General features: G+C 39.4%; 1 protein-coding gene across 1 annotated transcript in view; it reads left to right on the top strand.

Annotated features, from left to right (window-relative positions):
• The window catches only part of trappc9 (trafficking protein particle complex 9), a gene marked incomplete at its 5' end in the record, with an annotated part of 200,264 nt that overhangs the window by 84,298 nt on the left and 103,841 nt on the right, over positions 1-12,125 (top strand). Inside the window, 1 exon segment of the mRNA XM_005949770.3 lies at positions 11,526-11,668. Coding sequence (XP_005949832.2) covers positions 11,526-11,668 — 143 coding nt within the window.

Genomic DNA, 12,125 nt, shown 5'->3' with positions numbered 1-12,125 from the left:
CAGCATCTCCTTGTGTAAAGTGCGCCGAATGGTTGAACGATGCACAGTGACTCCATCTGCTGCAAGATGATGTTGTAGGTCTTTGGTGCTGGTCTGTGGGTTGACTCTGACTGTTCTCACCAGTCGTCGCTTCTGTCTATATGAGATTTTTCTTGGTCTGTCACTTCGAGCCTTAACTTGAACTGAGCCTGTGGTCTTCCATTGTCTCAGTATGTTCCTGCCTGTGGAAACAGACAGCTTAAATCCCTGAGACAGCTTTCTGTATCCTTCCCCTAGACCATGATGGTCAACAATCTTTGTCTTCAGGTCATTTGAGAGTTGTTTTGAGACCCCCATGTTGCTACTCTTCAGAGAAAATTAAAAGAGGAGGGAAACTTACAATTGACCCCCTTAAATACTCTTTCTCATTATTGGATTCACCTGTGTATGAAGGTTTTGGAATCAATAAAATGACAACAGTGCCCAAATTTATGCACCTGCCTGATTTTGTTTAAACAATTATTGCACACTTTCTGTAAATCCAATAAACTTTATTTCACTTCTCAAATAGCACTGTGTGTGTCTCCTATATGATATATTTAACTGACATTTTTTTATTGTAGCAACCAACGATTTATACAGGAAAATAATGACTATTAACAAGGTTGCCCAAACTTTTGTATCCCACTGTACATGTCTAATGAGTAAGATTAAACCAGGAGGTGGTGGAATGAAATGCACTTTAAATGAAATCTTAAGGAATTAAGTGACCTTAGTTAGGTCAGATTGCTTAGCTTTTCCTAATAAGGCTCGACTCAGAGAGAGACCAATTCTATACCTATGAAAGTGTTCTGATCTCGTATGTTTTCATTCTTCAAACTATTTGTTGGATTGAATGTGATAGCAACATATCCACAAAGCCAAACTAGTGTTTAATAAAAATGTCAAAAACTAAGTTAAAAAAGATTGCACGATGGTATTAAAAAACATTACCCAAACATGGCTGTGTCAATATTGTTACAACTGGTACAATAATAAGAGCATTTTGGGTGGCTGAGGTCGTGATCTGTTAGCATACCCTTGTTCATTATTTTAAAGAGAGAAGGGATTATTCAAATATGCTATTTATTAACAATCATAGAAGGAGAGAAATGTGGAATTTTCTGCCACTAAACAGTGTTACAAAAAGAATTACCGTATGGCAAATGAACAAATGGTTTTGTGAGAAAGGGCATCTGATGTCAAATGTCAAAGCAAAACATGCAGATCCATCCACTGTGGTGACCTGCTGGGAAATAAGGGAGCAGCTGAAAGTTACCATTTGTTTTTCAGAGTACGTCCTCTTTCTGTCTGCTTTAAAGGAATTGATTGCAGGAATTGCCCTGTTACCTTTCAACCATGAACAGGTCGCAGAGAAATCCAACACACCTGTTTAAAAAAAAAAAAAAAAAAAATTATAATTTAGTGTTTGACTTTTTTATTAGTCCTTGGCTGCTGTCATGGATCCTGAGCCACATTTGTAAACTGAGTCTGAAGCAGCAGAAGATATCATCCTGACTGTTTCATGTAACAAAGAAGTGTTCACCGTTGTTCTTCTGGGAATGGGTGACCAAGTCATCTGTATGCTGCAAAGAGCTTAATCTCATTCTGACAGAAGTGGCTGCTTGTTAGAAACAGTGCGTTTGAGTTGTCAGGTACATTCCCCACAATCCATCTGCTGCTGATGGAGAAGCTTTAAGAAATATCAGTAAATACATCCAAATCTCATGGAGTACTGAGTGATGCGGTATGTGAGACTGGGCTGTGCTGTGACCAAAAATATTTATCACGACATACATCTGAAAATTTGCGATAACGATATAACTGACGATATAATTGACACTAGACAAAACACTTCACAACTCCACAACTTTATTAGTGCAAACTCCCCCAAAAACCATCAATGTATTTTCACTTAAACAAGCAGCTGTTTTTATGTGCATTAAAGTTATATAAAAATTTGTAGTGCAAATTCCTTGCTGACAGTTTAACCAAAAGACATTTCCAGTGGAAATTGGCCGTCATATCCTCAGCATAACCATGTATAATATCCACAAAACTTAAAAAGAGGTCATACACACACACACAATACGGTAATATTATGTTGAAGCACAGTACATATCACTCCGCGAGGCACCTGCCTACGATAGCCGTAATGCTCCGACAATCCATCAAGCGGTGCGGGTTCGTAGCTCAGCAAAGTCGTACTAAAACATTTGACAGATTTTCGAGCGCCGTGCACATAAAATCGTTTCGAGGTCAGTAAACACAACCAGAATTCATACATAAGGCACACGAGATTATAAGAGGCACTGTCGACTTTCAGAAAAACCAAAGGATTGATTTTAAGTGTGCCGTATTTTCCAAACAACACGGTAATAACGACGGCCCGCTAGCATGCGCTACCAAAAATAGTGCTTTGTTGTGTATCTGACGGACGAAAGCTAAACCAGTCCCACACCACTGAAGTTGCAGCATTTTTACAAACCAATTCTGGTTCATTGTTTCCTTCAACGATCCGCTCTCGCCCTTCTTATTCTCCGTCGCCGCCATGCTTTTTCCGCCATGTACGTATAAAAACAAAAGGACTGCGCATGCGCGTTTTACCCATATTCTATCGCCATATTTCATTTTCTTATCATTGCTGAACATTATACCGGTATTACCATGAACGGTATGATATGGCCCAGCCCTACCCTAACTTATACGGTGAGGTGTAGTATAGAAGCTTCACAAGGGACTGTGCTGTCTCCAGTCCTGTTCACCTTGTATGTCTCAAATTTTGAGTACAACTTAAACTTAGAGTACAAATCTATAGAAATAATCGGATGATTCTGTAGTAATTTTATGTATAATTGATGAGCAGGAGAGGAATGCAGAGCATAGGTGTATGACCTGGTCGTATCGTCTTGAGAGAAATCATTTGGTTCTGATTTAGGGCTGGGCGATATGACCCAAAATTCATATCTCGATATTTTTTAGCTGGATGGCGATATAAGATATATATCTCGATATTTTTTTTAAAGCCATAAAGTAAGAACAAAAAGAGAGTTCTTAGTCAAAGCTGTGTCCCAGATGTCACACAGGCACTTTTATTAACATACAGCGTAGATGTACATGAAAAAAACTACTCAAAAATAAATTACGAGCATTTATTAAATAATCATGGTCCATAAATAAAAGAAAACAATGTTGTTTTTGTGCATAACAAAGAGCTCGCAATTGTGCAGTCAAAATGTAAACTAACAGACGCTGAGCATAATAACAAAGACAGATTTCACAGCTGCTCTGTTCCCAACTTCTACTGCGTGACTGACAGCCTGGAGTTTGAAATCCTCTTTGTAACAGTGTCTCTTAACAGGTGCCATTTATGGTCCTTATACACACACAATACGGTAATATTACGTTGAAGCACAGTACGTATCACTCCGCCAGCCTCCGGACTACGGTAGCCGTAATGCTCCAACAATCAATCAAGCGGTGCAGCCCCGTAGCTTACCAAAGTCGAACTAAAACATTTTTTGACAGATTGCTGAGCGCCGTGTTCCACATAAAATCGGTTTGCGGTCATCAAGCACAACCAGAATTTCATACATAAAGCGCGCTGTCAACTTTTGAGAAAATGAAAGGATTTCAGGCTGTGCATGGCGTTAGCGTGGTTAGCTCGTTAGCGTGGATTGCTCGTTAACACGTTGACGCCGTCCAGCCCCACGCACGGGGCGATGCGCAGTAACTCGTTAACGGAGACTTGCCGTGTCCATCTTGTCGCTGCCTGCAGGTGAAGCTATGGGGGAGGAGGGGGAGTTGTGTCCAGTGAAGGAGAGGCGAGGTCGAGTAATGTTGCGTAGAGACAAAAGTGGACGAAAGAGAGGCAAACTTGCGGCTCCACAAGTATAATTATAGCATAACATAGACTATATCGATATAAAGGATATTGTCACATCTTATATCTCGTATGAAAATATATCGATATTTTTAAAAAGCTCGATATATCGCCCAGCCCTATTCTGATTGTAAATCATTCAGAGACATGGTCATTGACCATGGAAGGATGAGGGAGAGTTTCATGGCTCCCATACCTGGGCGTCTGCTTCCACAACACACTGAACTGGGAAACCATTGCAGAGGTTGTCTGTGAAGGTTCTCAGTCATCCAGGTCTTCGTAGTCTAAGGAGCTTGGAAAGAAAAGCGTCTGGACTTCATTAAGTTTCCTTGAAGACGTTTCACCTCTCATCCGAGAAGCTTCTTCAGTTCTAAGAACAATTGGTGGAGAGCCCCGGATTTTAAGCCCTATGCGAGTGTCCCCAAGAGGGTCATGGACGCCCTGTTGATTCTCTGCCTAATCACACAAGCCAAGGTGTGAAAACGGGTGTGGGTCACAATCAGCCAGAGTTTCGGGTGAACCCATTGCGAAACCTAGCCCCCACCCTGTCATGTGATTTACTGATGTCAAATGGCCGAGGATGTGAGTGGGCGTTAAGGCGTCTGGGAAGGGATCTCAAAACTGGATTATAGATGGCAGACAGTTTGTGACGTAAACCACCGCCTCTGTTCAAAGTTGGTTGATAGATGGCCTCTTTAACTCCTCTTTCAAATCATCTGTCCTCTCTGTCCAAAATGTGAACATTGGCATCCTCGAAAGAGTGACCTTTGTCCTTCAGATGCAGATGGACAGCTGAGTCATCGCAAAAGTTGTGTCAAGCAATGCATTTTCTGCTCAAACAGAAGAAAAAGTGAAAAAAACAACACATTAGTTACAGAATTCTTTGCATTTTCGACTGTTGATTGTTCTTCAAAACATTAGAGACTTCAAAAATTGATGTTATTTTTAATTCATTGACTATACGTGTGCCTTCAGTGGTAATTGCATAGTGTGCTTGACTATGCTGTCAAGGAACTGCGTTGGTATTGAATCCACACTGCTTAAATTGATATTGATTTCCTGAGTAAGACAGCCTATAAGTGAATTTTCCAAAATGTTGAAGTCCTCTAAGAAACACCAAAGCATTGCCTTTGTGCCAACAAACAGCAGTCGATAAACCTCGTAAGTTTGTGCATTTTTGAGAGTCCCCATTTCTGCCTACCTGTCACTGTGATGCTGCTTCTTAGTATTCCTGTCAGGAGACGTGTGGCCATGCCATAATCTTCTCAGCATGATGCGTCAGGGTCTTTATCTCCATTCCAGTGCATTCAAAAAGCCTTCAGTTATTTGTCTTGTCTTCTCCTTTTTTGTTAATCCATTATGTGTAGGAGTGCGTGTGCACATCCATTGTCGAACAGATGCTGCATTTTGTGTTGATGAACACAGAGGATGGTCTTATGGGGTTTTGTTGTGACACAACACAGCAATGTGGCGTGATGGCATTCAAGGTAAAAGCCAATCTGCCATCCGTGTCCCGTCTGCAGTGAGTAAGTGTTTTTAAAAAGATTTTTAAAAAAGGCCAATGAAGACACAAGACAATGGTGGTTTTCTGTAGTACATTTATATTAATTTAGACCAGCTTAATGGTGATATTATTATCAAGCATGTAGAAAAACATCAATACAGGCATAAAAATGTGTAGGAATGGTTGCAAGTTGGTTTATAAAAATGTAAACGGTCTTTTTGTGTCATTGCTGGCATAAGGTTTGCAAAGATGTTGGTGCAAAGAAAACACCCTGTTTTCTTCTCTGTCTGGATATGTAAGTTTATTTTGGTAAGATTCACCATTTTTGGTCCCTTTTTATATTAAGCTGTTGAACAGTAGTTAGTAGGTTGTGCAGAGGTAAGCATTGTCCTGTGTCCACTGACCTGTGTGGATTATTTAGCACCAAGTCACAGGTGCAGAGTGAGCAATTATAAATGGCTTAGCACAAGCTAGATAGCAATAATATTAACTGCCAGCTGTTATCCTGAATCATTTCTATGTCATTTGGTTCCTTGCACTCTCACCAAGGTTTGAAGCGAATAATCAGCAAAAACCATCTTCAAGGTCTTTTATATTCTTCAGCTCTTCTTAGAGTTAAGATCTTTGGGTTTAGTGTGGAGCTGTTTTTACACATTACTGTACTATTATTCCGATGGTAACCCGAGAGGCCTTTTTATTTTTCACATATCTCATTGTGTGCTTGTCTTTGAGAATTACATCCTTTGATAGTGTTTTATTTTGCAGAGACTGAGACTCTGAGACGCATCTTTCAGACATGATAACTAAGTTCTGGATAAAAGCAATCAAATATCAAATATTCAAGCCTTTACTCAATCTAAATATAGTTTGCAAGTTCTCTATTTGTAGAGTTAATTCAATTATTTTAAATTATGTAAGAGAACTGATTCATTTTTATGAGATACGTTAATCAAATGTATTGTTTGTTTGTTTGTTTGTTTGTTTGTTTGTTTTAAACTATTCACACTAACCCAATTCTGAAAGACTTTGGGCACTATGTAAGATGTAAATAGAAATAAAATGCAATCATAAACCCACATTTTATTCACAGCAGAAAACGTATCAAATGTTTAAAATAGAAAATGTTACTGCTTTAATAAAATATGAGCTCATTTTGAATTAGGTGTGAGTAACAAAAGGTTGGAAAAGTAAGTGGTACTAAAAAAAACAGCTGGAGAAACATTTTGTAGCTCATTAGGTCAACTGGGAGCCGGTCAGTAACATGTCTAAGATCCTCTTTTTACACCTGAGAGTTTCTCAGAAGTACAGCTGGATGAAAATTCATTAATCTGTAAAGAAACTGTTTGCAAATTGTGACCAATTCCAGTGTAATGTTCCTCTACATTAATGTAATGTCTGTAAATATCTTCCCATCTACAGAGGTTAATATCGTCCCAGTCTTAGCAAAATCTAGTGAAATCTCTGTGGGCAATGAACAAGGCTGGAAACCAATGTTGGATATATGTGATCTTCAGGCCATTGGGCAGTGCTGCATTAAAAATGGCCACAATTCTGTCATGGGAATCACATCGAATAAAACAAACAAAAGTCTGCATGTATGGGGATATGTATATATATTGCCTATGGATATATAGTTTACACATCTGGAAAGACACCATCGGTACACAGTTCTTCGAGCATTCCAGCCCTCTTATATTTCAGCAAGACAATGCTGAACTGCATACTGCATCTAGCACAACAGCATGACTTTGTAGTAGAAGAGTAGGTAGTAAGCTGGCCTGCCTACAGTCCAGACCTTTCACCAGTTGAACACATTTAAAGCGTCAAGAAACAAAAAGTATGTGAAAGATCAGCCAGAACTGTTGGAACAGTCAGAATGGGACGACTTTCCTCTCCACTCCAGCAAGCTGGTGTCCTCAGTTTCCAGGTGTTTATGGACTTTTTTGAGAGACACCAATTTGTTTTGAGACGCGTTGCTGTTTTTGCACAGCTGAAAAGTTGAACTCAAGTGCAGTAAAACTGACTAGAACTAAACTGAATTTATTTGGTTGCTTATTGTGGCTAATCTTAGCAGTTACACATATGCTAGTGTGGTGATCATTGCAGATTCGGTTTAGTGTCACTTTTAATATTTGTCACTGTTATTTCAGTTCTGTCAGTATTCCTGCTTTATCCTATTTCACAAAAGGCTGATAACCATTCACTAGAATAAATTAACTATAGCTCTTTTAATTTATTTCCTCTTGCTTTGCTTCTTTTTATTTTTTTGCTGGTCACAAAGTACGAGACTTTAACTTGGATACACACCCCCCCCCACACACACACACACACACACACACCAAATACAACCTCTAGTTGTCAGTGATGGTGAACACTTTGATAAAGTCATTGCTCAAATCTGGGCATTCTCACTGATCATGATGTTTCTATGCATCTGTGCAGCCAGGCATTGTGTTGTGCTATTAAAGCAGTGTGTTGTTACTGGCATGCTCCTAGCACAGCCAGCTCATTACAGAAGGACATATTTTTAGCATGGTGTGATTGGCGTTTAGTCCTAAGAGGGCCAAGAACAGAGCGAGAATTGAATGAACGAGGAGCTCAGGGGCTGGCCCTGGACTGAAGAGAGAATCAGAGTACACAATCGCTGTTTGATAGTGTCGCTGAGACAATCGCTGATCCTCGAGAGGATCATGTTGAAGTTATTAGTACCACATAGGCAGCCACAAGATGACACTTACGTAACATAGCAACGGGTCGGCTTGGAGGAAAAATGACTTGCATATCTTTTTATGTCTCACTTTTAGAAATACTCACTATAAACAAATATGTTGCAATACACTGTAGAGATATGAAGCATCGGTTGTTTGTTTGAATGAAGCATTTTGTGTCCCAGTGCAATGTTATGGCTGTTTGATGTGTTTAAAATAATTTTGACAACAGACGAGTTCTGCTGCAGAGCAAAGCTTTAGATAACGGTGTTAGGAGGATAAAGTTGTTCTTTGTTGGAGGAAAACAAGTGAGAGAAAATGTGGACTTATCCTGGAAACTGTCTACAACCGGTTTCTCTACTCAAGGAAGCAGAGGGAATTTAGTCAATCAATTTAAATGAGATTTATATCAACATGCTGTTCCTTTCATTCTGCTGCCAGCACAGCGTGAGTCTCTCTTCTTGGAACTGTAAGACAGCTGTTCTTCGTCCAGATCCAAAGCAGACTGGCTCCACCGCTTCACTTTCACAGTAGTAGTAGAGGACGAAAGTATTCAGAGGATATCAGAGTTTTCATTTGCAGCCTTTTGTTTTATTTTGCATTGGATCACAAGGTTGGACTTAAAATTAAGCATTCTGATGCTGTTGATATGATACTAAGACCAGGGGTTTAACAGCACATTATTCTAGCTGTTTGGTATTTGAGTACACTGATCTGCCACTAACAGATGGATGACTTTCAGTGAAGTGTAAAGTTTTTTTTTGTCTTTTTTTTCTCTTCTTGTTCTTCCACTCGAAGCCAAATTAGTACCAGAAACACAGTTTCAAGTCATGTGTCATTTAAGACAGTTTTGGCTTGCATGCATTATTTTAATACATCAATGCATTTATGTACAGCACAGTAATAAATCATAGGCTTCAGCTGTATTACTTACATACTGTTTCCGTACCTTGTCTAGTATAGTTATTTTTTTGTAATTTAAAAGTTAGTGACCTTTGTTACATTTTGTCAAACCATCACTGTTTTTGAGACTCATTGGGTGATGTGATGTATGACCAACATTCCAGGATCCAGCCTCTGTCAGTGCGCCCCAGGGCAGCTGTGGCTACAATGTAGCTTGTGTGAATGTGTGTGTGAATGGGTGGATGACTGGTTTAGTAAAGCGCTATACAAATACAGGCCATTTACCACTGTACCATGTGTTTTTATAAGTCCAAAGACTTCACACTACACTGTTACTGTCCATGTCTTATTCTGTCAGTCCCCCCACAAACTAGTTATTTTTTATGTATAAAGATGTAATGTTCATTACTGTGAAGAGGATATTGTGACAGACAGTTTTGAAAATAGGAGTCAGGTGACTGCTGCTTAAAAATAACAAAGTTGTGCATTTGCTTTAAGATCAAACATCTCAAAGTTGATGCACATATCTTAATGCAGTAGCTGTGATTCCATTTGAATGAGTTCACTAATGAACAACACATCATTGCAATTTGCCCCCTTATATTATCCACCACTCCATTTAACATTTTCTTACTTTTTCAGGTAATTTAACTCATTTTTAATTAACCTGAACTACTTGGCAGATTAAGCAAACACCACTTATTACTGTAATCATGTCAATTTTTACGTCTGCTTCAGCATGTGTGTATGTAAAGCATAAGACAGCGTCATTAGAGCTCTCTCTGGCTGATTGTGGCGTTACACATGCAGTCAGACTGTACTAAATATGATTTTTTTTTAAATGCAAGAGGAAGGTGAATAAAAGACCAACCAGCACCTGTTTGTCAGTTTTAGTTAGTGTTGAGTCCTAAGTGAGCATGTCTGGAAAGCATTAGCATTAGCATTAGCAAAGCTGAAACGTATGTTTGTTTGTTGAGTTGCTTAGGTCTTGTTTCATTGACCTTCATGTTGGTCAATGAAATCATCTGGTTGTAGTAATGTAATGTAGATTATACTGTTGCAGTGTGGGAAAGATTATGTTACAATTAAATAAGACAAAATAGATGAATTCGCTTAGAAATATCTACTCATTTTGAAATGTCTGGTTAAGCTGGATGAAAATCAACTCGTATCAGCTTCATGATATTTAGGTTTACTAACTTCTGTGAATCTGGATAATTTGGGGGTGTTTAACATTGTTAATGTTCTGTTGAACATGTAAGGTTACAAAGCTTAATACTAAGGCACACCTTAGTACACTCTTCCTTATTCCTTCCTAAAAACTGATGGAGTCCCATATGTTTAATGTTTAATCCACAGTGGGGTTCTCCCCTTGGTGGTGGTCCTGAGAGCAATTGATCTACCCTATAATTATAATAATAATAATACTAATAATACTAATAATACTAATAATAATAATAATAATAATAATGTCAGTCTTTAAGGGTCACATGAGCCAAGGTGTAAGTCCTTTGTGAAACACTGCCCCCACCCTGCCATCATGTGAGTCATTAAGGTCACAAGGGTCAAGTTGTCATTTTGGGTTCAGTCACAAGGGAAGGCATCTCAAGACGGCATCATCGGTGGCTGAGAGCTTCTGTCACAGGCAACATAACAGGACAAGACTGAGCTGCACATCTGCACCCAAAAGAGAAAGGATACTCTTTTAAGCATGCTAATGGTTTCATCCTAAGGGGAAGATGAATAGCTTTCATGGGAATCCAAGGAAGAGTGCAGGTTTGTAGAACATGAAAATATACCAGGACGTGAAATAAAGCCAGAACCGTACCAGATAAGTGTAAGTTTGGAATTAAGCTGTCCAATGTACAATAATAATAATTCCCTCTAATGTTGTTATCTCTCATTGCTCAGTGGGCTCTGCTTTGTTCATTAGGTTGTAATAGGTCAGCCGTCTAGCCAGCAGGCTCCAAATCATTCCATTTTGGCTCTCAGCCTCTACAAAAGTGGACAAAGAGCGAAAATAATCAAGGAATCAGTGATTTTTTTTTTTTTCTCTAGAAAGGCGCAGCCAGTTCCTCCATCAGCAATTTTCAGAGAGATGATATATGCTGCATAAGGAAAAAAAAGCAGGACCTTGGATGATCCTTTTACCCTGTTTCAGCCCCATTGCCTGAGTCAGCTAGTGCTCGCTCACCATAAACTGCCACTTTTAATTTCCCCACGCTTCGCCCACTTGGCTGCTTATCCTGTGGCCCTTCCTCTCTCCCCAGCACAGAGTACCTTTGAGTAATTCTGTGTGTCCAATCTCCACCACCCTCCCCCCATTATAGTGGCACACAGCCAGAAAATCCACGCTTTTTCACCCACACTCAACACCTTCTCCTCTCAGTTTTAGGATGTGACATGTTGTTCATGAATCATCTGTTTTGGAGTAACTTTGCAACACCTGTGCCTGCTTGTTTTACTTTGTTTTGATCTACATTTTTTCCCCTCGTCTGTTCTTTTGCAGACTTTGGAGGCGGTGCTGAACTTCAAGTACTCGGGGGGAGCAGGCAAAGTTGAAGGCTACTACAGGGAGCTGTCTTTGGGTGTCCATGTTGATGTGGAACCTTCAGTGTTTTTCACCCGAGTCAGCACCCTCCCTGCTACCAGGTAACTATTAAAAAATTGTATAGCCTTTCTGTTTTTTATGTTTATTTTACTGTAAAAATCACAATTTTTACATAAAGAAGTTTATCTAAAGAGTGAATGTGGGGTCTGCAGAGACTCGTGGGCTAGTTTGGTGAACAACAGGATAATAATGAGAAGATAACTATTTATTTTTATTGTACTGACATACGTAGTACAAACTGTCCCATATCGCCTCAAAAGCGCAACAAAACACAACACAACACGGTAAACTTTAAAGTGGATATGAAGTGCACAAAAAGGTATGAATAATAAATTACAGAATGAATGAATGGTCATGAACAGAACCGGTTCTGTTCATAATTTTTATGGACAGGATTTCTAGGCGCAGCCAAGTGACAGAGGGCTTTCGCTTTGGTGGCCTCAGAATCTCATCTCTGATTTTTGCGGATGATGTGGTTCTGTTGGCTTCATCGGGTGA

Source organism: Haplochromis burtoni, unplaced genomic scaffold (assembly GCF_018398535.1).
Source record: "Haplochromis burtoni strain Fernald_Lab_line unplaced genomic scaffold, NCSU_Asbu1 Contig_704, whole genome shotgun sequence".
In the NCBI taxonomy this organism is placed as follows: domain Eukaryota; kingdom Metazoa; phylum Chordata; class Actinopteri; order Cichliformes; family Cichlidae; genus Haplochromis; species Haplochromis burtoni.
The sequence above is the reverse complement of the archived record's forward strand: the minus strand, read 5'-3'. Positions and strand labels throughout refer to the sequence as shown.